This window comes from Calidris pugnax, unplaced genomic scaffold, assembly GCF_001431845.1.
Source record: "Calidris pugnax isolate Ruff unplaced genomic scaffold, ASM143184v1 scaffold24, whole genome shotgun sequence".
Lineage (NCBI taxonomy): Eukaryota > Metazoa > Chordata > Aves > Charadriiformes > Scolopacidae > Calidris > Calidris pugnax.
The window spans coordinates 5,518,369-5,544,305 of NW_015090922.1; the positions used below are offsets into that span (position 1 = coordinate 5,518,369).

Below are 25,937 nucleotides of genomic sequence, written 5' to 3' on the forward strand. Positions count from 1 at the left end.
TATTGCTCTTTACTATGTCATTATGGGAACAAGTAATTTTTACAAGTTGTCATTGTATTTCACTTCCTGGGTACAAATGAAGTTTCTGTTGTTAAATCCTTTTCTTTATCTGGGAAAGAAGGGGAAGAAGAAAAGGCAAGATGGTTATAGATTCTATAGGTAGTAGAGTGTTCTTGTCCTTCTCCAGATGATAACTTTTATTGGTTCAATGATGGTCCATTTCTTTCCCCTGCTTGGCCATCATGCCATTATCCAAACAGGTCATGCTGCCCTCCAGTGGCTTACTGTACAGTATTTTTTAAAAAATTAAAAAATAAATTTGTTTATAACTCGACTATAGCGTGACTAACACTATCAGAATGTTTAAAATAATATCAGTATTAGTTTTAATGGTAGAAGAATTACTGTAATAACATAAAACTATCTTATGCTGATACATTTGTGGAACCAATCTTGTATGGAGTCTTTCTGTGCACCAATGTTGGTGGAGAAAGGTTAGAGGGGATCATTTTCTTGAAAAGAGTAATTATCTGAACATCTTGTATGTGCATCATGAGGAAAACAACCTGATGGGCCTTGAGTATTGTGGACAGATAGCTGTTTCTCTCCTGTTGGCGAGGATGAGTTCAGTGATGAAAGACTCATTTTGTCATGTGCCATACTGCTGAGATGTAACAAGGGTTAAATAACTGTTCAGATTCTCCTTTGGTCTCTCACTCAGATCTAATGCTGAAAGTCATACAGATCCATGCTTACAATGAGTATGACATGAGATGTTAATCAAAGAAGGAATACTTTTTATGAAGTCATTGATTCAGATTCTTAAAGATTATAAAAAAAAGATGTTTTGGATAAAATGCTAAAAATATTTATCCAAAGCTTAAATAAACAAATAAGGTATTTCTTGTGGAACTGAAAATAAGTTCCTATGAAGATTAAGAATATTTTAATGTTTTTATTTTTTCTAATTAAGCTTCTATGTATATCTGTGTTTATTATTAAGATGATCAGAAGCTGAAGCAGGATGTTTTGCAAAAATTATACTGTGTGCAATAAATAATTTTCCAAGTATTAGGGACAATATCTAGACTTTTTTTTTTTTATGCACAGCTCCAAGAAAACTTAGTGCCCCTCGTGTTGAAGGAATAAACAGCACAACGGTAAAGATAAATTGGAACGAACCTGAAGAACTTAATGGGCCTTCTCCCATCTACCAGGTGGAAAGGATGGATTCATCTTTAGCTACATTGACTACAGAAGTAATGAAAGGGATCCGTTTCCCAGGAAATGGATATTACAGATTCGCTAGTTCCATTCTCCCTGCCAATACTTACTTTACAGGTAAATGAGTTTAAATGACTTACAAAATGTACCAATTGTACTCTGCATTTGTTTTACCATTTATTATCATCTTCTATATAATTTTCATCGTACAATCCGTAGTTTTTAATTTATGGGCATAATGTAATTGTTAGTGATGTATGGGCTATTTCGATTCTCACATAAAAAGCCTCTGGAAGATGTTATTGGACATGTGGGATTTGTATTCCCTTGCCTTTGGACATAGAGATGTACATGATGGTGAATGTTGCTGCATATTTGACTCATTTCATAGTGGTAAATATAAGATGGATTTTATTTAATCTCCAGGGATAAAAACTTTTCAATGAATTTGCTGTGAGTACTAAGGTATGTTTTCTTTGATATCTTTTTGACAATTACCAAGGTTGCATGAACATTCAAAAAGAGCTTTCGTCTGTGTTCAGAACATTTTTTGTTGTGGTCCTGTTTGTTTTGTCAAGGAAAGAAAAAAGGCTGCCAATTTGACAAAGTCTGCTGTTTCTGTGTATTATCTCCTCTCATTTTTGATTAGTTAGTTATTTTGGAACTGGGTGTTTTTCAGATTGAAGCAGACCAATTATCCTATATTCTCATCATTTGCTGATGCCTTCACTTCTGGGATAAAGCAAAGATATAGATACTGTGTTTTTTGGGAAAATACCTAGATGAACTTGTTTGCATGTTTGAGATATTGTAGAGGTCTGTAAGTGAAATACTACATTGGTGTGCATGGTGTTTTTAAAAGTACAAGAAGAAATGGCAGAGCTGAAGGTTTAAAAAAAATATAAAAAATATGTATGAAAGGGGTGTGTGTGTATATATATATATAAATTCATGAGACTGATAGCAGCAAGGGGAAATCCAAAAGGAATTTAGGTAACAGTGAGAGCAAGTGTTAGCTGGTGTGCTGATAGTGTGCAGGCCACACCATGGTGTGGTACAACTTAACCTGGTACTGAGCCTTGTTTGATAAGGGCTGCAGAACCCACACAGCATGGTTGACACCCAACCCAATGGTAGAGATTTGAAGTGGACTGAGTAACTGACATCCTTTGTCTTTTGGGTCGTCACAGGTAATTCTGGCAAGAACATGTTTGTTACAGGTATCTGGGTACTTGCAAATATGTGTGTGTGCAAATACAGTTTTTGTTTGAAACAAAAATAACCTTCTTGTCTCTCTGTGATCGCTCAGTGAATCTGATTTAAACAAAAAAAAGAAAATTGAAGATCACTTCCTTTTTTTTTCTTTCTTGCTAGGTGCTTATTTGACTGATAGTCAAATAATAATAACAAGTGATAATGTGTTAGTTAAATATTGACACCATGTTGACTTGCAAAACCTGTCTCTGTGCAGGAATCTGTAGGAACAGCTGTTGGACTGCTTTCCTCATCCAAATTGCTCAATGGCTTTCCTGACATCAGAATTCGCACCCTTTACTGTACGTTTAGTAAAAAGATCTGTGATGTATTTCTTCTGTTGTCAATTGTGATGATCTAAACAGCAAAGGAATTGTGAGCCGCGTGTTTCTCACTGGAGTTCTAGTCAGGCCCATCGCTGCAGTACAATTAAATAGTTTAATCAAACAGGTAAAGAATTATGATTATCGCTGAATTTCCTACTTATCATTAGAAGACTCTGAGATTGTTAGGGAAGGAGACGTTGCACTACTGGGAATGAAAACGTGCCTGTGTGTTTGTAACCAGGCAAGCCCAACGTTAATCTACGCAAGCGCTGATTCGGTCTAGGATTCAGTTATATGTACTCCATAAGCTGAGACTGAGGCCTTGAATAAGGTTGATTGAGATCGCTGGTGATTTGAGAGAGTTTGGACAGACAAGTTGGAAGAAGATGTTAAAATAAAGCTCCCTTTATACTGGTACCTGGTGGCTGATAATGACATGGGGATAACTATAATTTATTATTGCTTTGGATTGTGTTCTTTCTTTTAGACCAGCTATTTGTCTGAGTATCTGGAGATGACCTAGGACCAAAACATGCTAGGAAATTTGTCCAGACATCTGCTGGTAATGACTGACAATGAGGTTAAATAGCTTGTTTGGTACCTAAAAATGTGTAATTCAGGTACTTGATAACTCAGTAAAGTTTTTGAGAAATAAAAATCTGGCTTTTTCGAAGTAGATCATCGGTCCTTCTTCCAAAACATGATGGAGGGAAAATTACAGCAAATCCAGGAGAGTTTAGAAAGACACTTAGAGGAATGACAAATATTCTGCAATTGTACTCTGCACTTGTTTTGTTGTTGAGGCCCTCTCTTGTTGCCCATCTCTGAAGACAAGCAGTTGGCAATTCTACTTTATAGATGGAAGGGCTTTAGTGTGTGTGCAGCTGTGTACATTTTTGACACAAAAGTGTGCCAGCTTGTATATGTCAGTCAGCAGACAGATACTTCTTAGTGCATCTGGGGTCTCCCACTGCTAATCCAGAAAAAGATAGATCAATTTTTATTCATAGCTAATAAATGCAGTTGTCCTCACTACCTCCCTCGCTGGTTTTACACTCCGAGGTGCAAGTAATAGGGGCAGATGTATTATCTGGGAAATTTTCCAAATTCATCTTAAAAAAAAAAAAAGTTAGTTAGGCAATAGACGCTGGCTACACTAAGCAGTGTCCTTCAGTCTGTAACAAAGCCTCCAGCTGCACAGGAAGATGTGCTCTGAGTACACATTAGATGAGAGGAATTGAAGTAAAGAAAAGGATTGTTTCTGCCAGAACTATCCACATGCAACTTCTCAGCTCTTCAAACTGTGAAGTGTTTTGGGCAGCTGTAATATCGTTTCCCAAGAGATGCAGACTTGATTTTTAATACTTATCTGTATCCTTTGGAATTCTTAGATACAACAGCATTCATCATACCTATCAAAATACTATCAGGCAAAGGAACTGTTAGTGTTGTTTTAGCTGAGGAACTCATCTGTCTCTGAAGATTGGCGTATTCAGGTGTTTATCTTCATATCTTCCCCACGAGGCAGCAAACAGCTATCATTCTAATTTAATAGATGGGGAGCTGAAGTTCCAATTCTATTTAATGCAGGAGTTCATACTTGAAAGGCCCCCTAGAAATGGCTAGAAGGTTTTACAAATTGGTTATTTCATGGGGTTTTCTTTATCAGTACATCTTGTGTGATGGGGCTGTTGGTCTGGAGTCAGAATGCTGCAGTAACACTGTTGTCTTTGTCTTTATGGTTCTCTGGTAGATGAGAGAGGTACTGCCTATTTTATACAGTGTGTAGAGAGGCAAGCTTGTAGTTCAAAGAACTGTAAATAACCAAGTGTCTGAATATTTCTTAAATTCAGATTATACTTGTATTATCTCTTTAATGACTGAATCTAATGGCTAGGTCCAAAAAAAGCCTAATGGTGAAGGTAAGCTGGATCGATTCAGGGAAGTGGTTGAGGCACCATCCCTGAAGATATTCAAAAGATGAATTGACATGGTGCTCGGGAATATGGTTTAGTGGTGCTGTGTGTGTTTTTTTTGTTTTGGTTTGGTTTGGTTTGTGGTTTGTTTTTTTTTTTATGGTTGGACTAGATGATCTTAAAGGTCCCTTCCAACCTAGGTGATTCTGTGATGAGCATGATGCCACGCTAACCTGGCTTTCACCACTAACAAATGAGCAAGAACTGTTTGCTCTGCAGGGAAGTTAAGGTCTTCAGGTACTTTCTGGAAGAGGCATACTAAGGCTTACAAGTAAGATCCTTAAGGTCATTGAATAAAATCCATGGAAAATAGCATGCTGAAGTGTGCATGAGTATCAACAAGACAACAGATATATTTATGAGAAGAGTTTTTTCTCAGTTTCTTTTTGCTCCTCGGTTGAGAGTTAGGACTTGAGGTGCCTGAATAGATGAAGTAAAAACTGATGTATGAATTTTGACCCGTGTAAGGAAGCTCTGCTTAGGATCAAGTTTGGTTCTAATTTGAGGCATTATCTTCTGTTCATGATTCATGACTCATACCTCCTGAGGGTTAGGCAGATTTAACTTTTTTTTTTTCATAGAGACTAGGGAATCACATTTTTCTTTGAAAACATGACTCCTTGAGAAGCACATGTGCACCCTATTGAGTATATTGGTGGATACTATGCCTTCAGATAGAAACAGTGCCACCGTTTAAACTTTGTAGAAAATCCTGTCAAAAAGCTGTGTGATAATATTTTCTAGAGCAAGTATACTGGATTAAGCTCCTAAGGACAGATAAAGGGAAGTTTAGTTTTCAGGTTTTATTGAGCAGATGGATGCCAAACTACTGAATTCTTTTCAAAGATGAGCTTCTGGGTCAGAAGAGCACCTGGTTGAAAATTGAACCTTGAATCTGTCTGGGATACAATGACATCTGAGCTAGGAGTTTCAGGACTGCAATTTAGTGGTCTAAAGTACAGTCATGGATTATGCAAATCACTTTTTGAATCTTTCTTCTATTGGATTGATCCATTGCTGGACAGAAAGTGTGTGGCAGAGGCAATGGCATAGGGCCTGTTATAGTTAGAAAGGACAGAAATGGCCATCAGTTGGACACACAAATGAATGAGAAAACTCCTTGACTTCATGCTATGGAGATATAGTTGGGCTCCATGAAGAGAAACTTAGTGTGTCTGAAGGGTATGTAAGAACTGCTCACTATGTAAAGGGTGACGAAACTGCTACAAAAGAAATTGCATAGTAGTAAGATGGTAGTGTAGAAGGCTATGTTCTTCCTGCCCTCTCAAAATGGGACTACTTTTCCGATGTAACATTGACCATAAATTGACAATTCTGTGACATTGTAGTGGGTTTTGTAAATAACATACATATCCTTTCTATGAAATGGAGCAAAACAAATTCTCCAAGCATGCTTTATGCATTGCTTGCAATACAATTTGAGCACGATGGCAGGAGTTATAATTACACATACATGTGAGAAGAGAGGCCTTTACTTATCTAGTGATAAAATAATTCATTTTTTTTCAAGTGGATGAAAGATTCTTTGTGATATTTAAAAAACAGTTGAATTAACTATTGTTATTTTAATGTGATTCTTCTTAGGTGCTACTTGTTTAAAAAGAAAATTATTCATGTAATATTGATCAAAATGCAGTCCACTCTGAAGGAACCTTTATGTTTGGCCTTGCTTTGAATCCAAGTTTTCTGAAATAGGGTACTACACTTTTAAAGAAGTGGGTCTTTCTTGGAATATGTACTCTTTGCCAACCTCTACATGATGCAAATTCAGCTCTGTAATAATTAGGAAATAACTGTATTAGGTAGTATCTTCATATATTTAGCATTACAAGTAGAGCTTTTTTACAATGACATTCTTAGTGTTGTTAAGTGGTCTTAAAAAAATGAGTATTTAAAAAAAATAAATATCTCTGTGCTACTGTTCCAAATTCTGACTCAGATACACACATATTTTTCAGAGTGGAGAATCTTTACAGTAACAATGTTTCTTAATGAGTTTGCCATGGAACACTGCACAAGCATCATTTACATTTGTTCTGAGCAGAAGTGCTGAGAATGACTGTGGTCATTCAGTGTTGGATCTCCCTGTAGTTCTTCATCACAGGGAGCTCTCTTTGCAGTAATGTAAAACAAATTTCACTCTATATAATCTTAAACCAACATTTCATAGTTAGTACACTCTGTCCCGTTTCCTGCATTCATTTTAATGAATAAAACTGCTAAACAGAATTGGTCCCAGTACCTTTCCTTGTAAGTGCTGCCCAATGGGCTTTATGCCACTTGTCATAAGCTTCCGAGTCCTGCTGTTCAGCCAGTTTTTTACCCACTTTTATAGTTCACCTGTGATCTATGTATTGCTCCAGCCTGATGGCAAGGATCCTATGGGAAACCATGTTGAAGCCCTTGCAAAAGCCAAGGTACACAACGTTGGTTGCTTTCCCCTGTGGCTGCTGAGCCAGTCCTTTCATCACAGAAGGCAATGGGGTTAGTTGGGCACAATTTGCCCGTAATAAATCCATGTTGACTATTCCAAATAATCTTCTTGTCCGTCGTGTGTCTGAATATGGCCTCCTGTATAGTGTCCCTGGGGACAAAGTCTAGGCTGACCAGTCTGTAGTTTCCCTAATCTATAGACACAACTTCACAGCAGATGCTCTGTTTGCTTTAGCTTTACCCTAAAAAGATGAACAGAACAGGAGAGTAATCTGACCTTTTGCTTAGTTTGGCTTGTCATATTCTTTGTCTCTCTGCTGGCATTTTTTCCTTACATAGTTTTTTATGGATCATCCTTTTTCATATCATTACATTGAGCTGAAGAAGGTAAACAAGATTTTCTGAGGGCAAAAACTACTACAAAAGAAATTCTTACACTAAGCTTTCTAATGTTGAGGGAGAAAGGAAAAGAGGCCTCACCTCGAGTACTGTGTCCAGTTTTGGGACCCTTACCACAAAAAAGACATTGAGGTGCTGGAACAAGCCCAGAGAATGGCAACAAAGCTGGTGAGGGGTCTGGAGAATAAGTCGTATGAGGAGAGGCTGAGGGAGCTGTGGTTGTTCAATCTAGAGAAGAGAAGGCTGAGGGGAGACCTTATCACTCTCTACAACTGCCTGAAAGGAGGTTCTAGAGAGGCAGGGGTAGGTCACTTCTCTCAAGTTAGAGGTGATAGGACAAGAGGAAACAGCCTCAAGTTGCGCCAGGGGAGGATCAGGTTGGATATTAGGAAAAATTTCTTCACGGAAAGGGTTATTGGGCATTGGAGTGAGCTGCCCAGGGAAGTGGTTGAGGCACCATCCCTGGAGATATTCAAAAGACGAGTTGACATGGTGCTCGGGGATATGGTTTAGTGTTGGTTGGTGGTGTGTGGGTATGGTGTGTTTTTTTGTTTTCTGTGGTTTGGTGTTTTTTTTGTTTGTTTGTTTATGGTTGGACTAGATCTTAAAGGTCCCTTCCAGTCTAGGCGATTCTGTGATTCTGCGTCTCTGTGATTCTGCATTTTTTTAGCTGACTTGGAGAGCACAATTTATATCTCAGCAAACTTTTGATAGTGCCACTCATTTTCTAGACTTTTATATTAATCATACATGAAAGAGTTCCTGGATAGCTCTTATTTTATTGTGTCCTTTGTCTAGGTTGTTGCCACAAGACTAAGAAATTCTTTTAATTTTTATGCCAACTTCTTACATTGTCTTCTCTCACATTCACAAAAGAATGATTTGAATCCATGTCTTCTGTGAAAGAAAGATAAAGATCATCTGTATCACCATCAAGTGGCTGGCTTCAGTAAGAAGGGGAACCATCCTTTTTTCTGCTTGAGAACTCTTTGCACAGGCATTTTAGGTGGAATTTTACCCCAGTACTTAAAATGAACTCACAGTTTCATCTTGAAAAACACATTCCTTTCTTCCTTCCTTCTGAATCCCAAGAAGGCTAAAGATAGGGAGAGAGGAGCTGCATATAGAGAAAAAGGAGTGATCCAGCACAACAAAGTGAACTGTGCTGCTTTATGAACAGAACAACTTAAAACATTTCCAACATGTACAACAGGGACTTAGGCAGCAAATAAGCCAAGCTGATGCTGACCTTGCCAGTGTTACAGGGGTAACATTTTCACTAAGGTGAGCTGGTTTTGTTAGGCACAGACATACTTTCTATCAGTATCAAGTATCTGCTTTTCCCATTTTTTAATTGTAAAAAAGATTTATTGTAGCCACTACATGGGGGAGAGGGAGGTGGAATTTTCCCCTCTGTACCTTCTGTACTATTTCTCATGTCTACTTTTTGCACTTTAACAGATCAACTCTGCAGCACAAGCTTTGACACACAATTGCATTTTTTTTGTTCTTTTTCGCATCTTCTTGGCTTTAGTGCCAAAGTACGTTTTTTGCTGCTGTTGTGTGACATTCTGCACTGCATGGTTAAAAACAACTTTTGCTGCTTGTACATGGAAACTTTCATGCCATGTAGTAGTCCCAACTGTGGAAGTTGTAAAAGCAGTAGCTTTTCTACTGTCATATCAAGCTACCAGTAGAAAAGCCCTTTCCCAAAATAGATCATAGTTAGTTTCAGCTGTCTGCTTGTGCAAAACAGGTTACAGAATTGGGTCTTTTGATTATCACCACTACACCACATGACCTGTACTCTGTGAAACAGCTGTTCTTCCCCCTTGTTCTCAGCTTTAGTTGTGCTTCTACTAATTTTGTACAAACATGATTCACTGTTTTGAAATGTAGTGGGCAGTCTCTCCATAGAATTAGCAGAAGAAAAAGGTTATATCAATTGTTTAGTCAAAGGTAATAAAAGTAGTTACTCTCTACCAAGTTTGTATTTTTTATAAACTAATCTGAGAGTGTAATACCTTGTGTACTAAGCTCTTTTATACAAGATTAATTTCCACCAGTAAAGCATACCTATATATTTGATGGTTCTTTTTCTAGCTTGTCTCAAAATGCTGATAGGATTTGATGTACGAACTTTGTGTAGGAGTCTGCACAAAGAATACTCATTAATGAGAGGGACTGTGAACAAAAATACTTTTTCTTTTAGTATCTAGTCTGGCCTTTGCTCAGTAAGAATGGAGTTCTTATGTATTTGTTCAGCTCAATGAAGAAGCCAAAGGTGGGATTATATTCTGTGTTTACAAAGCAAAGAAGGGAACAAGAGAATTCAGGGAGACTTTCTGTAGTCTGTGTCTCTTCTATGTGCAGCAAGGGATAGTGGGTTCTCTCATGTATGTCTCTGGAAATAAACAGTTATGGAAGTGCTGTGTTTTGTTTCAGGCATGACATCTTGTAGGATCCCTTTTGTGCTTGTGTGCGACTAAGCAAAGGTGCAATATGGAGGGACTTGTTGGGAGGGAGATTTAGGGAAATAGAAGTTTATTTTAATAAAAGTTGCAGAAAATAACAATCGTAAAGAAAAAGCTGGATAGTAGAAACTGCACAAATGCGTGAAGTTTATTTAATTTAAAAAAATAATAAAAGGAGGCAGGACAGGGTACCAAGCATGTCTTGAAAGTTTTGCATGTGAGAAATCCATGTACTGTGTGTTAAAGGGAAGCTTATTTCATTTTACTTAAAGCAAGGGCTGGAATGATACAGATCAAAGAAAGAACTTGAAGCAGCAGGTTTGGGCATAGAAAACAGTAGTTAAATGAATGCTCATCTTTTACAATAAATGTACGAATGCTTCTGGAAATTCTCAGACTCAAATGCTGATGGCACAAAGATCGGTGAAAGAAAACTGACTATTTCTATTGCTGTTCGTTTGCTAGTGCAATTGTGGGTATTCCACAACAGTACTTTAAGTTTTTTGTAGGATTCTTATCTGGTACTAACTTGAACTTCTAACCTGAAGTAGTTTTAAAGAGAGGGATTTATGGTAATTAATAGCCAAAAAGGAGTATTTCTGTAGCTTTGGCTATAATAAATGTAAAATTTGATGTCTTTTATTTCTATAATCTTATTGTTTAATTTGTGCTAGGGCCAGAAGGCAGTAACAATGTTATTTGGGCAAGATTTTAATCTAGACTAATCATGCTAAATTGTCATCTTGTGTTTTTAGTAGTGCTGTTGTACTGCATCTACTTGGAAAATATTGGCTAGTCCAAGGGAAGATGCAGGAATTTTATGATTTTTGTTGCTACCTTTCTCTTCAAAGTTCTTCCTTAATTCCAAATGATACATAAATCTTGTCCAATTTTTTCTTCACCCTTTAAAGTGCCATTATATTGAAGAAAAGCCTGTTTCTTAACCCTCTTAAGAAAGGCTCCTGTATATCGACAGAAGGACCCTAATTTAGGAGGATATTTAGAGTGACATGAAGGGTTGTGGCATGACAAGCTCTTGTACATATTAGATAATTTATTTTAAAGAGCTGATTGTGCCCAGGCACAGGAAGAATCTTATCTGTCCTTCCTGTTCTTGGATTCATAGAATTATAAAATACTACATTGGAAGAGACCTCAAGGATCATCTGGTCCGAACTTTCTTGGGAAAAGCATGGTCTAGACAAGATGGCCCAGTATCCTCCTCAGATGAATACTAAAAGTGTCCAATGTTGGGAAATCCACCACTTCCCTGGGGAGTAAATTCCAGTGGCTGATTGTTCTCATTGTGAAAAATTTTCCTCTTGTGTCCAATTGGAATCTCCCCAGGATTATCTTATACCCATTACCATCTTTTCCATGTGACTCCTTGTAAAAAGGGAGCCTCCATCTTCTTTGTAGCCACTCTTTAAATACTGGTACGTGGTGACAACGTCTCCTCTAAGCCTTCCTTTTTTAAGGCTGAACAAACCCAATTCTCTCAGCCTATCCTCATACAGCAGGCTTCCCAGTGCTTTCATCATCCTTGTTGCCCTTCTCTGGACCCTCTCCAGCCAGGATCCCCAGGTGACTTTCTGTACACCTGCTCCCCAGTCCTGGATTATGTTTTCCCAGGTGCATGACCTTACACTTGTCCTTGTTGAACTTCATAAGGTTCTTGTTAGCCCACTCTTCCAGCCTATCCAGGTCTTTCTGCAGGGTGACTCTCCCTTCTGAAGTGTCCACTTCCACACTTAATTTGGTACCATCAGCAAACTTTGTCAGGGTACACTTGATCCCATCATTCAGATCACTTATGAGGATATTAAACAGTTTTGAGCCCAATATTGATCCCTGGAGGACCCCACTTGTGACAGGTTGCCAGTTTGAAAAGGGGCCACCACCCTCTGGGTATGGCCTGTCAGGCAGTTCCCCACCCACCACATGGAGCATTTGTCTAGACTGTAGTATATCGTTTTCTCTAGGAGGAGGCTGTGGGGAACTGTATCAAAAGCCTTGCAGAAATCCAGGTAGACAATGTCCACTGCTCACCCCACATCAACCAAGGAGATTGCTTTGTCATAGGAAACAAGCAGGCTTGTTCAGCACAATTTTCTCTTGGTGAATCCATGCTGGCTTTTCCCAGTCATGTGCTTTATTTGACTTGTGAAGCCCCCAGGAGGATTCATTCCATAACTTTCCTAGGGACTGAAGAAAGACTGATGACTCTACAATTTTCTCCTCCTTTAAAACGTTCTTGTACATAGGAGGTGACATTAGCCTTCTTCCAATCATCTGGAATGTCCTCTGATCTCCATGACTTCTCAAGGATTATGGAGAGTGACCTCACAATGACATCAGCCAGCTTTCTTACCCTCAGGTGGATATTGTCAGGGCCCGTCGATTTGTAAGGGTCAAGCTCCTATAATAGTTCACGTACCATCTCTTCCTTCACTGACGGTGGGCCTGTGTTTGCATCAGCCTGGATTGTTGTTTCCAAGGCCTGGGGCCCAACAGGTAAAGACAGGGGTGAAGAAAGTGTTGAGAACCTCTGCCTTTTCAGCGTTGTTGGTGACTAATTCACCTCTCTTGTTTAACAGTGGGCCAATATTTTCCTTCTGATTCTATGGAGAGTTTTCAACAAAGGTGCAGCAGAGAGAGGATTACCACTATATTGGCTGGTGAGATACTTCAAGTGAAATTAATGCTTTCTGGTGCATGCTTGGCCCTTATTTAAATTATTTCTATAAAGGATTTAGTCCGATGACTTGAGACATCTCATTTGACTAATACTGATCCTTTAAATTATTCCTGCTTTTAAAATACAAATTCCTTCCCATATTGTTTTTAAATAGCGAAGATGTAACTACTGAATTATGTATTGACTAAAAGTGTGTGAAGTGTCATGCATTGATTATGATTGCATTGTGAACTTGATCAGGAAATTTTCATAATAATAATATAAGGAAGCTTTTCACCTTCTAATTGATTTTCAGGGCGATTAAATTAAGACCTTGTCTAAGTACGACTGTCCTTATCAATTACTGGCAGAATAGAGAAATTAAAGGATTAAAAATTTACGTGTGTTAAGATTCAGTATTTAAGGTCTAAAATCAATCAGATCATAGACTGAATAATTCCATTATGACAAAACTATCATTCAGGATTAGACTGGTAATTTGGAGAAAAAAAAGACTGTCTGTACTAGTACATATGGGAAAAATTAAGATTGCAAAATTAAGCACCTAGAATTTAGGAAATGAAGTTTAAATAAGCATCATGAACATAATTCAACATCGTTATTTTTATGCGTTATGATGGCATGTAATCAATTGATTAAAAACTAGCTTATCCATAGGTTCTGTGTGTGATATAGACTAGTGGTTGCTTTTAAAAAAATCTTACTGTTCGGTGTATGGCTTAATGTCTGTCTTGCTGTACATAACTAATTCTTAAGTAAATGCAGATTTTTATTTTTTTTTCCTGTGCTAATATCACTGGAGTGTCCTAGCACTTTGTAATCATTGATACTCACTTTTACAGTACTGATATTAGTAGTTTAACTTTATGAATGGGTACTTTGGGTAAAGAAAAAATTATGTGCTAATTTTGAGCGCTCAGTTTTACATAGGTAGGACCTGAGTTTTTCAGAGTAGTTCATGTGTTTAGAGTTTCCGCTGACCAGGGTTCAATTAGGAACACTTAACACTTCCACAGATCTCTGTGGGGTGTTTAAATGCAAGCATTTAAGGAAATGAAGAGTGCATAACAAGTGAATAACTCTCAAAAGTTTGATGTAGGCGATTTGCCTCACTTTGCATAAGAACTTTGTGGCAGAGGCAGGGACAGATTTCTCCAGAGTGACATTGAACTGCACTGGCTATGAAACTGTCCATTCACTTTTCATACTCCCCTTCCTCTTTCATTAAGCATCCACAGAGCACTACATCAGATAAGACAGGCTTCTGTGCTCAAAATCCTTATTTGCTACATGAATTCTGTTTTAGTTGCTGAACATCATAAAATCCTTGAGGCAGATATCTTATGGGAAATCTGTGTTTGTATAATTGTAGACTATATCATTACTCATCCTCTCTTTGTGCATGCTTTAATTTTTTTCAGACAATTTTGGTTTTGCATTTTCTAAATTTTGAGAGCTTACTGTTAGAGACTTTATGTGGTCTAAATAGGTATTCTGCATAGTATTTTTTAAAAAATTCCAATGTCATAGGAGAATCCCAGACATATCCATCATGAGGAACTTTGCTGACTAATAAAGATGTCAATGGGTAAAAATCTTTAATATTAATGAAATCTCTTTCTGATCTGAACTCTTAGAGACACTGACTGCTGCACTTGATGATCATCTGTATGTGAAGGATAGAGTACAATCTTTTCCACTGTATTCCATGTTTACTAGCAACATATATTTTCAACTAGATTTGTAAGGAGAGTTTTTACTAGTGGTTATAGGTTCTCCTGTTTTTCTGATTACTTTCCTGTAAAGTACTTTTCCTATTCTTTTCATTTCTTTTGCTTTTTTGTCCTTTTCCTGTTTTGACACTAGCCATGAATTGTTTCCTACTTCCCCCCCTTTTTTTCCCCCTCCTTGTTTGCCCATTATAATATCCTTGATTGTCTTCTTTCTGTGTTCTTCAAGGTGTTATCATCTTTTTCTTTGTATTGCCAGGCTCCAAGTGGTAGAAAATTAAGAGGCCAAGAAAAAGACTCTTTTCCTTCCTTTCTACTGTCTAGCACACCATGAGAATTGGGTGGCCAGCACCAATTTCACGAAAGAGCCATCTTAACCCCTACAATTCTAAGATGCAAAGTCTCTATGCAAATGTAATTTTTCTTCAAGAATTTCATTACCATCCTCTAGCTAACCATCCTGCAAAAAGCTACTTCCTGATACTGATAAATTTAAACTCCCATCTTTTTTTAACTAAGGATAACCACTCAAACAAATTCATATCTCTGATCTACAGAAAGAAGGAACCAAAACATTTTTGTTATTTAAGATTATAAGAGTGATTTAAGATAATTCTTCCAAGTAATAATGAACAAGTATTTGGCACGAAGCAAGTATGGTTATAAAAGATTCTCTTTTCTTTTACTTAAGAAGAACATTTTAGAAAAATTTCATGCAACAATGGTGTCAAGGACTTGGGAGGTAAATTTAGCAGTAAGTGCTGCTGCCATTCCCAATTTGCAGACCTTGGGGAGGAAGTATCATCTGCATCTGAGTATAGTGATTTGTTTAATAAATGCGCTGCCTTAAAAAGTATATTGAAATTGCAGCATTTTAATTTTACTAAATCTTTTAAGTATGTACAGTTTCCAGAGATTATAGTAAGCTTTGACATAGGAACGGGATCCTCAGGAAACAGCACACAAACAGCACACATGTAACTTCACGTATAACTTGCTCGTGATTTTCCTCAGTAAGTGTATATTTTAAAAAAATTGAACTAAAGAGTATAACGGGTATTTGATTAGTTACTGGTTAGATGTAGTTTGTTATTTTGACTTGTGAAGTGTAATCCTTTTCCTTGGTTTTGGGGCTATAACGGTGCTGTCTTTGAACTCTGAAAACAATTACCTCTAAAATGAATTATTTTTCAAGATACTTCTCCAGAATGAGATGGAATTACACATTTCTTTTCTAGAGTCCTTATCTTTTCCTCAGTCTATTCATATTTTTTCATGAAATGCACTGGAATTGGTAGATGATCCTTAAAGAAAATGTAGATGGACAAAATTCTGACTTTAAATAACAGTGCAGTATAGCGACTGAGCATTTGGAATGCAGCTGTTAACATAACTTAGAATGAAAATGAAAACCTGTCAACTAATGTTGTTCTGGTATAAGGACCATTGAATATGGTGACAAAAATGTCATATACCAAATTACTGGAGGATTCATTGAGCTTGATAGTGAATTGTTGCATAACTTTTTTTTTTTAATTTAAAGACATTATAGAGAATTATATACTGCATTGTAGAAAAATGTCAAAAAGTAATTCTACTCTATCTGTGTATATACTCAAAATGAGATTTGATCAAAAGTAGTTAGATCTGTGCTTACTGACTTAAGATCTATAATACCTTAAGATTAATTGGGAGCATAAATGGGGAAGCTGACAACCTGGAACCTTGACTTCTTAAAATTGCTGACCCAATTACTGCTAAGCCCTTTGCTGACATGTTAATATATCTCTTTAAACTGGTAAATCACCACCATTTCAGTGTGTGCTAGAGTTGGTCCATCAGATGAAGGAAGATGTAAGTTTAATTTAAATAATTATTGACCTATTATGACCTTTTCATTTCACTTGTACTGCTCCTCTCAAGGTAAGCAATTATATTTTTATAGTGTTGGATGGTAATCAATGTACAGGAGCTATCTTTATTGATTTAAGTAAGGCCTTTGATCTGGTAATCACCAGCTATTGCTATCTGGGCTGGCCTTAACTATTGAATATTACTACAGTTATTTGGTTTTAAAATATGCAGAATTTAGAATTGTATTAAGATGTTGCAAGCAAATGAAAAAAAATTTTTGGAAATCTATAAGATTCCACTTCATAGTCTTCCTTAGAAATTGGAAACAGATTATTTTGATTATTTTATACAATACATGCCATTTTTAAACTTACAACTAATTTAAGGTCAGCAATCTGCTTTTTTTTTTTTTTTTACTTAATGGGAAAAGCCTGGCTTTTCTTTATTTTTTTAATTGCTATCCATATTGGACACTTTTGGGAGGAAGGTTAAGTTAATAGGTTTGTTTTTTGTAAAGCCTGTTTTATACTGTGAATTCAGAGTTACAAAGTTCTGTTCTTCCATTTGGGTGTGGAAACCAATCTGAAATTTTTATTATTTTATTTTTTTAACCAAAGTGCGCTTTTTGCACATACTAAAAAAACTAACAGTATTCATATCAGTATAGTTGGTAAGAATAGTAATTAAAATATTGGACCTTTATCATAGCTTTGAGCAACCTGGTCTAGTGGGAGGTGTCCCTGCCCATGGCAGGGGAGTTGGAACTCAATCTTTAAGGTCCCTTCCAACTCGAACCATTCTATGATTCTACAATTCATAGTTTCATAGTTTGTAGGTGGTACTGGAGTATCTTCCAAAGCATAATCATACTCAACTAATTTGTTCTCATCTTTTTCCTTACTCCACATGTGTCCCTACTTCTTTACCTCTTCCCTAGCATTCTTCTCTGGACATGCTTCTCTTTTTTTTTTTTTTCCTTCTTTTTTGTTTTCTCTCTCCTCTCTTTTGTTTTAATATATGACATTATTGGAAAGTCTGAGTAGATATGGGATTTAACTGTCTTTAGAAAGCTGTGAAATTTGTGATCATTTTGATCTGCTTCTCTACTGAGTTCCAGGGCCTCTATCCTTCTTGCTCCGGGAGTTTAGTCTTGCTCCGGTGAGCCTTGAAACTAACAGCAGTTGTTCAGAGAGGTCACCACCATAATGAGAAGGGCACTCTTGAGATATCTTGAACCACTTCCATGGATGGCCATGAAGATTAATATTGGGACCTTACATTTGACCTAATATTCTATGGAGAGTCTGTGTTGTGAGCAGAGCAAATGGGACGATGTGCTTGTGGCAGAGAGTGTAAATACAGCTACTGCATGCTGGATTTTTTCTTCTTTTGGTATGTAAGCTGAAATATTGCATCTTGTTCTTGCTTAAGGTCATGAAGGTGTGAGTTGTTATGACCAGGTGCATTCCTTAGAAACAGTGGCATAATCTTTTTGGTAGTCATAGGTGGAAGAAGGCAGGTCTTTGCATGCTGCTGTCTCTGCCAGCCTGTGCTCAAACAGCTGGAACTTGGGGTTTGGAACTGTGTTCATGAGGAAGTTGACGATACAGTAGAACTGATAATTAAGCACAACAATGTTCTTTCCAGTCTCCCAATTTTGTGATTTCATTACCTGTGAGACCTGTAAAACTGTTATTTTGAAATAATTTGTTCTTTGTCTACTGAAAATGTATTTTATTCTTTCATTTCGTACTTGCTCTATTTTGGATTTGTGACTCATTCTTTGTTTGTAGCTTCAGAATTCTTCAGTCAGCGTTCTATATTTTTATCTTGTTTTATATTGCTAATAGGTTTAATTGTGCAAGCACACAGTACTACAGTTAGCTTAATCCCAGCCTTGTTGTTCAGTCACATACAATATTTTTTCAGTCTGTTGGTCAAAGGCTAAATGAGATGGTAAGTAAAGGCTGGGACTGATCAGCAGGCTTAAAAGTTTTGCCTTAAGTCTTATCATGATCCCATTTTAGGACTGCAGGAGTTCAGAGTGGAATAGCAGGTATATGCATTTGTGAATCTTTTAGTCTCTAAATATCTATACTAGGAGTATATTCCAGTATAGCATTTGATTTTTAAATGGTGTAGGTACTAAAGAAAATAGAATCCCTGTCTGTCAACACCGCTAAGAAATAAAGATAAAAATGATTCATTTTTTCAGCACTGGGATAGCTCATCTTATATAGGTAAAATTATGTGGTTTTTTTCCTCTGGAATAAAGAAAAAAACCCCACACCTTAAATTCCTTGGAACTATGGTAAGCCTTGAAGTCATAAAGGACATTTACTTGTCTTCTGTGCTGCTAAGGTCTTTTTTTTCTTTCTGTCTGGGGAACCTGCCAGACAGGTCTCTTTCCCCATCAGGAGAATTTTTTGTCCTGCTCAACATCTCTCTATACTCTTCCACTTTCTTTGGCAATGTAAAAGCTTTAAATATTTTCCTTATAGCAATAATTTCACACTGGCGTTTCACACAGCTGTAAACCTTGTATCAAATTCTTTCTTAAAACTTTCTGTATTAAATAGCTATATGGGCAAAATATTAATTAATTTTACCCAATTCTACTATAAATATACACCAATATGAAACAACAGGTTCTCCTCAAGAACCCTAACCCTAAACATGTTCCCTTGGCCCCCCTTGTACCGTGTGATGTTTTTCAGATTGCAGGAGGGGGTTGAGATGAAAGCTACGCCATCTGATTTTGGTACAGCACTGAGTGTAAGATAGGTGTTTAATATTGATGATAAGAAAAACAGGCTGCCCCATTTCAAATTAAAACTATTGAACCAGGTCATATACTGGATATATGTGCTCTTAGGACTATACTTGCTGATCTGAATTTCTGTCTTGCCACAAAAGCTCATCCAGCTCTCATAGGGTACCAGTTTATTAACCAGTCCCTAATACACATTGTAGATGGCAGGTGCTAGAGTCTTTGTCATTGTGCCCCAAGGCTAAGGCACTCTGCCTGAAGATATTAGATCAGCCAATTTTATCTGTGTTTATAAAAATGGCATTTCTATTTTCTCAAGTCTTCCAGGTAGCCACAGTGAGATCTCTAATTCTTCACCCCCCTCCACGAGACTCACGGGATATTAATCATATGAAGTTATTTTAGACATTTATATTACATTGCAAATATTTTTAAACTGATCATATACAGTGTACAGGGAAAAGGGGAAGCATGAGCGAAAAAAAAAAATATCTCTTGGTCCATCGGGTAAATTTTCAGTACAATATATGAGCATTTAGCCACACAAGTCCCATTAATGTTAATGGTCCCAAGCTTTCTTTTATTCATCACAGCACTGATTGCACTTGGTCAGCTCTTTATCAGTTTGAAATATTGACAGTAGGAGGAGGCGTTCCCTTAGTCAGGCCTGACTGTTGCAGTGCTCTTTTAACTTAGTCATCCTGCAAATGCTCCTATAAATGGATTTATTTCAGCAGATCCAAAGTATATCAACCGGATCATCTTACCCTGGTGCTAGCCCCTTTGCTTTGGCTCCAATTTGCAAGAGCACTGATTTTAAACATTGATCATTACTTATAAAGCACTTTATAGTTTTGCACTATCTTAGTTATTAAACTAGATTGTTTCCTGTGCTGCTGCTGAAGTCCTATCTTGATCTTGTTAAGAAGTGATTATTTGTTCTCCGTGGTTCTGATTATGATTTCGATTATAAAACAAGGCTATTCTTGGAAAATATGTTAGCTACAATAACTCAAGATTTCTAAAATTTCTGCTATGCAGCTCGACTTTTCCTTTAGTGATCTGCATGTCTACTTCAAAATTCTTTCAGTGCTTTCTGCAAATGTTACTGTGCTCGCTATAATTATTGCACAAGATATTTTGCTTTTTTAGTTGTATTCTGGCTTTGTTTTATTTGTTGGAAAAACAGGCTTTTGGGGGTCGTGCCTTCTGCTTTCTTAATATTTTCAAGGTGTCTTTCTCTGCTGTCCTATAAAATCTGTGCAATGTTGTACAAGCAAGTAGTCATAGCATAAAATATTTCCCTATACTAAGCAAGGGGAGGGAACACTACAGAAATATATTGCTGGTCTTTGATTCCAAGAGTTGTTGTTACTTATACTGTTGGCACTCCTCAGTGCTGTATAGAAAGGTATTCTTACGAAGTTCAGAAAGGAACACACTATCTACTTCAGGGATAAAAAAAAAAAAGGGGAAATAATCAAAATTTGATCTGCTACTTTGTATCTAAGCCTATCTGTTTTAAATTCTTTGTTCTGACCATGCTTATATGGGTGCAAATTGGGATTATTGTTCTTATCCTGGGTTAGTTAGAGTTATAACAACTGATGTTTAGAGTGGAGTGTGTCCTCATGTTTTCTCCTGAGTAAAGAAAAAAATAGTTAAATAGTAAATAGTGTTACATCTTTATATAGAACATTTTTTCAGGCTTGGTAATTAATACTGCTCTTTTATTCTGGCTTACTTTAAATGTTTCTTGATTTACTAAAAATGAAACTTTGCCAGCAGAGGTGCCATCACTAACAAAATGCATTCTCTTTCTTCTGTAGTAAATAGTGGGAATTTTGGTGTAGTGGAGTTTTAGCCCTTGGGGTTTTTTATTTTCTGCATTTTCAAGTCATTCAGTGACTTGCTGCAGAGACAGGGAAGGAGGAGGGGGAATCTATTTACACAAATTACACTCTTTGTTCCCATCAACCTTCATAATTGGATGAACAAAACGAAGGCTAGAGTGGCAGGTACAACTATCCCAGGTAATATCTTTTGAGTCAGAAACAAATTAAGTGAATTGTTGAATGAGGATGAAACCTTTTGGGGAAGATTCAAGGAAGGGATGAGGGATAAGTGTTTTTAGAGAACATCTACCGTTGGTAAGACTTACTGCATTGTAGAAGGAAAAGAGTGCTTTATCTTGTGATGAAAGTCATCCCTTCCATCAAAGTTTTGGCACTATTCAGAGTGAGTTCCTCCACAAAAAAATCACACATTTAATTGTTATATCTTGGAGGTTTTGCTCACACTATTCAGAGTGAGTTCCTTCACAAAAAAAATTCACAAATTTAATTGTTATATCTTGGAGGTTTTGCTCAGTATTTTTAAAAGATAAAATTTATTATAAGGATACTGCCTCTGCACTCAAACTTTCAAATTTTAGGTGTTTCTCCCATTTATTTTCTTTCTTTAGGATTCTTTAATCTTTCTTCTGTCTGTTTTATATTTTTGTCTCCCAAGTTGTTCCCATGCAGTGATCAAAATATGCCAATTTGAGCTACTTATTCCAAACCCAGGTTAGATAATCACGTTAGCATCATTAATTTTCAAAAAATTAGGATATTCCTGTGTAAACTCAGTTATGTTACTGAGCTGCATGCGTTAAGGGGAAAAAATGAGCTGAATGGGAATCCTGGGTGAAGCAAAGACTGCATAATTGGTTTTATGCCAGACCTCCTGCCTTTACATAGGCAGGAAAGGGCCAGGGAAATGTCAGAGGTGGAAATCAGGGCATCGCAGCACTCCTGCGGAATTGCAAAGTGACCACTGCAGCCAGGCTGAGAAATGGCCAGCGCTCAAGGTTGCTTTAAGACAGAAATGCCCTGTTCTTCTGGCTTTATAAGCCACCAACTGAAATCTTCCTACACCTAAGAGCCTCAGGATACCTACAGCAAGTTATGGGAGGAAATATGCGACTAGTTGGCAAGCAGTCCCTCCCCGGAGCTCTTACAGTAGGACGGGACTGAGCTGGGTATAAGGTTTCAGGGGACTCTGGAGTCAGCCTTGATAGTCCAGTGCTTCCTTTCTGTAGCAGTTTGGGATCCGGATTAAGTGGTAGCCCCCGTGCCTGAAAGCCCTGCTCTCAGCTGCTTGATGCAGCAGCAGCCTTGCTGCGCCCACGACGTTGGGAGCCCCATGCTGTTCGAGAGCCAGCGTTCCTCTAAGGCTCTGCCGTGTTACACCAGGCATGCCTTGCTGCTACAATTACACAGTTCACCCCTCTAGAAGCAAAACACAGTTTAGATTGAATTTTTTGTAGAGGCTTTGTTATTTAGAATTTTTAAGTGCATCTGTGAATAAGTTTTTTGCATTGTTATGGCTGAGGTGAGTAATTTTTTCCACTTTCCCTCACACTGCCCTAGCATCACAAGCAAAACTTCAAAGAAGCTGGCTGTCATCTGAATACTCAGGCAACACAGGGGACAAAAAAAAAGGTGACTCCATTACAGCACGTGCACAAGGATTGTTGCTTTTTTGTTTTGTTTTGAATGTGGGTGTCTTTCTGTGAGACAAGTGGTAAAGATACAAAAAATGGTCACATTTGGAAACAAAGGAATATAAAGTGTCATACTTAGTAATGCTGTATGTCCAATCACCCACTTCTGGATTTAATCTATTACAATATTGTAATCAATCATGATTTTCTGTATTGCACAAAGTCACATACTTTGAGTGAAAGGAAGAGAGAGAAGAAAAAATTATCAGTGAATTTTGCAGAAGAGAAAATATTTCCTATTACCATCATTCAGAATTAGTCAGTCATGTTTTCTGTAATCACTCATGTTTTAAGCAATAATGTAAAAATCAACACAAAGGCAGGCTACAACAAAGTGGTCCTTAATTCAAAAATCCCATAAGGAGCTAAAATTCTGAAAAGATGACATAGGATCAATCAGTAACTGCCTGAAAATATCACAGTATATGGAGGCTAAATGACATCATGCTATGTGAAAAAAATTGTTAGGGATAGTAGTTTCAGTATTGTCCTTATCCCTTTTTATTTAGATTAATAAAATTGGTGGAATTTTAAATCTTTACATGCCTCTTTTGTATTAGGAACAAAAAGTTGACAGTGTCTGCCCTAAAGAATTTACAGTCTAAGCGTAAGACAGGATCAACTACATATACACAGAAGGCAGCAAAAGGAAATTTTATGGAAGTTCTTTTTTTAATCCTTGTGCCTTGGCAGTTTAATTTAGTCCTTGTTTAATGTTGCAATTTAACTTACATTGGGTAAACAGAATTATGACTATTTAGTAAATGTTATGTGCTGTATCAATTTTCTGTCATTATCATTTTCTGTATTCCTCATCACTTTCTCGTTTGCTTCAAGTTGAATCTCTGTGTAATTGTGCCCTTTATTTAAGTCCTCAGAGGTTGAGTTACGTGGCAATTCATGCCATTGAAATGTCTCTTTTCATGCTTATTTATGGATCACCTTTTCCACTGGTTGCACCAACGGATGCAGTTCAGAATTTAGAGATATACTTAGATTCTTTCAAGTATTGATTAGAATCGTGAGAAAATCATGAACTCCTTACCATACATGGAAACACACTGAAACACAAACAGATATCACTGCTGGAGCTGCTCTGTGTTTCAGTTGGCTTATTACTTTTTCATTTGCATCCTGACACACAGTGAAAAATCTCAGCTCAAATACTCAGCTGAGGAGCAACTAGCCCACCTGGGTGGGAGGAAGGCGTTACTTCTGTGTTCCTCTTCTGCCAGCATTATTCTGTGCTGTCCTGATTGCTCAGGTAGGTGAGTGCACACAGGACTTAGCTTAATATCTGGCTAGATCTGTCCCCTATGAAGTGTTATTTGTCACATTAGCTATATTACTGGATGTAGTACAGGAATTTTTTCATAACCACCACATACCACTATATCGCTTTCCTAAAAACTAGAGGAGAGGAGTCAGGGACTGAGTTGTACACTCTGAAGGTATTTCTTAGTGTGTGAATATTCAGCTGATAGATAAATGCTATTTCATTAATGGGCTAGTTTTGTTTTATGCTTCTGTATGTGCCTAACTCTTCCAGTGAGTGCAGGGGTTTGATTCTTGGGAATAAGCCAGACTACAAATTGAGATGCAACCTCCACAGCTGGCTTACTGGACTGGGTCATGTTTTCTGTGGCACATTCTTTACAGAAGCTGAGCAGAGAAGGTTGGTGAATTTGGTGAATATGGCCTTAATGTATGATAAACAACATGAAATCTCCTGTTTGATTATTAGGATATATTCTTATGGTGGCGCACCATGAAAGGAAAAGATAACAGCGACAGATGCTGAACAACTGCTACAAGGTGGTTCTCCTCCCCCCACCTGCCTTTCCCCTGTTCTCTTTTCAAAAGCAGTCCAGGGACTGTGACTAGTAAACGTATGATAAAATCTTCCTTCTGAGCATTTGGAATCATTAGTGAGAATCAGCAGGGAGCATACATACGCTAAAGTAATTTCTAAGAGAAAATTGCTCGATTTCGTAGCTTCCCGTGCAGACTTGCCTCTGTTTTTTGCATATTGTAGATCGTGCGTAGTAGTTTACTTTTACGGTAACAGAGCCAGCACGTTAGCTTTATCCTGTCGACTTTCATGGCTCTAATCACATGGTCTTTTAAAGATAGCGGGGCCAAGGCCAGCTTTCAGGATGACAGCTAACCCCACACGTCCAGTGCAAGAGAGGTTGGAGTGAACTTTTCTATTCCTGTTCTGTCCTGATCTGTAAGGGAGAGGCTTTCACTAAAACCACACTTGAGTTGTTGAAGATAGTGTTTTGGTAGCTGTGGATCATATGCTAAGTAAAATATTCTGTGTAAGTGCTACGAAGTACTTGGGTATGTTTTCAGTAAACATTTCATGCAAAACCCCATAAAACACTTAATTTACAGAGTGTAAATTAACAGGTACGGAGGCAGAGGGATAACAGAAAAAAATATAATGGAATATTATCAACTCTTTCAAAGCAGAACCCGCTGAACTTTGAAGGTGCAGTTCCATTAGGTGGCAAATACCTTAGAAGGCAATGACTGAGCCTTTACAATCACCTAAATTGATGGAGGTTGAGGAAGTAATTGTTCACTGTCAGCAGGTATGTAATGGTATATCTAGCACACTCTCCTGAAAATGTGAGAAAAGTGAGTTTGCTATCTATATATAAACTTGCAGCTGATTATTCCATTGAAATCCTTTTATGAACTTAGTTCCTACAAATAAAACCAGTTTTTGGTTTCCTCTGGAGAAGGTCATTATGTCCATAATAGGGGAAATACTGTCACAAATATTACAAGATGAAAATATTATATATTTCTTTCAGTTCTTAATTTGGCAGTTTTGTTGTGGTTCATTGGTCTACCTTAAAACTTGGATATGTTGTTAGCTTTTTTGCAGTTCTGCAATGAGTAGCATTTGTGGCTGAGTTTGTAACTTGAAACTATGCTTTTTGCTGAGTATTTGCTCTGTGGTGTTGTATTTCTGTCTAAAAGGATTGGGGTTTTTTTTTCCTCCTTGTTACATTTCCATTTTTGTCCTGTAGGATTCCTCAAGACACTCATTAGCTTATTTTAGTTATTCCTCTGTTCCGTATGTACATTGTCTAATCAATAAGCTGCTTCACTTGCTGCAGGATTTCCACCTTCGTGTGCTTCCAGCTTCTGTGATGCTGTGTGATGAGATTTGGCCTTGGCTAGTGCACTGTTGTCTAAATTTGCTGTGTTTCAGATCAT

The 25,937-nt window shown here is 37.4% G+C and overlaps 1 protein-coding gene across 1 annotated transcript in view; it reads left to right on the forward strand.

Moving 5' to 3' along the window:
- The window catches only part of USH2A (Usher syndrome 2A (autosomal recessive, mild)), a 393,292-nt gene that overhangs the window by 104,592 nt on the left and 262,763 nt on the right, over positions 1–25,937 (forward strand). Inside the window, exon 20 of the mRNA XM_014950535.1 lies at positions 1,111–1,341. Within this exon, the coding sequence (XP_014806021.1) occupies positions 1,111–1,341 (231 nt within the window). The remainder of the gene's footprint in view (positions 1–1,110; positions 1,342–25,937) is intronic.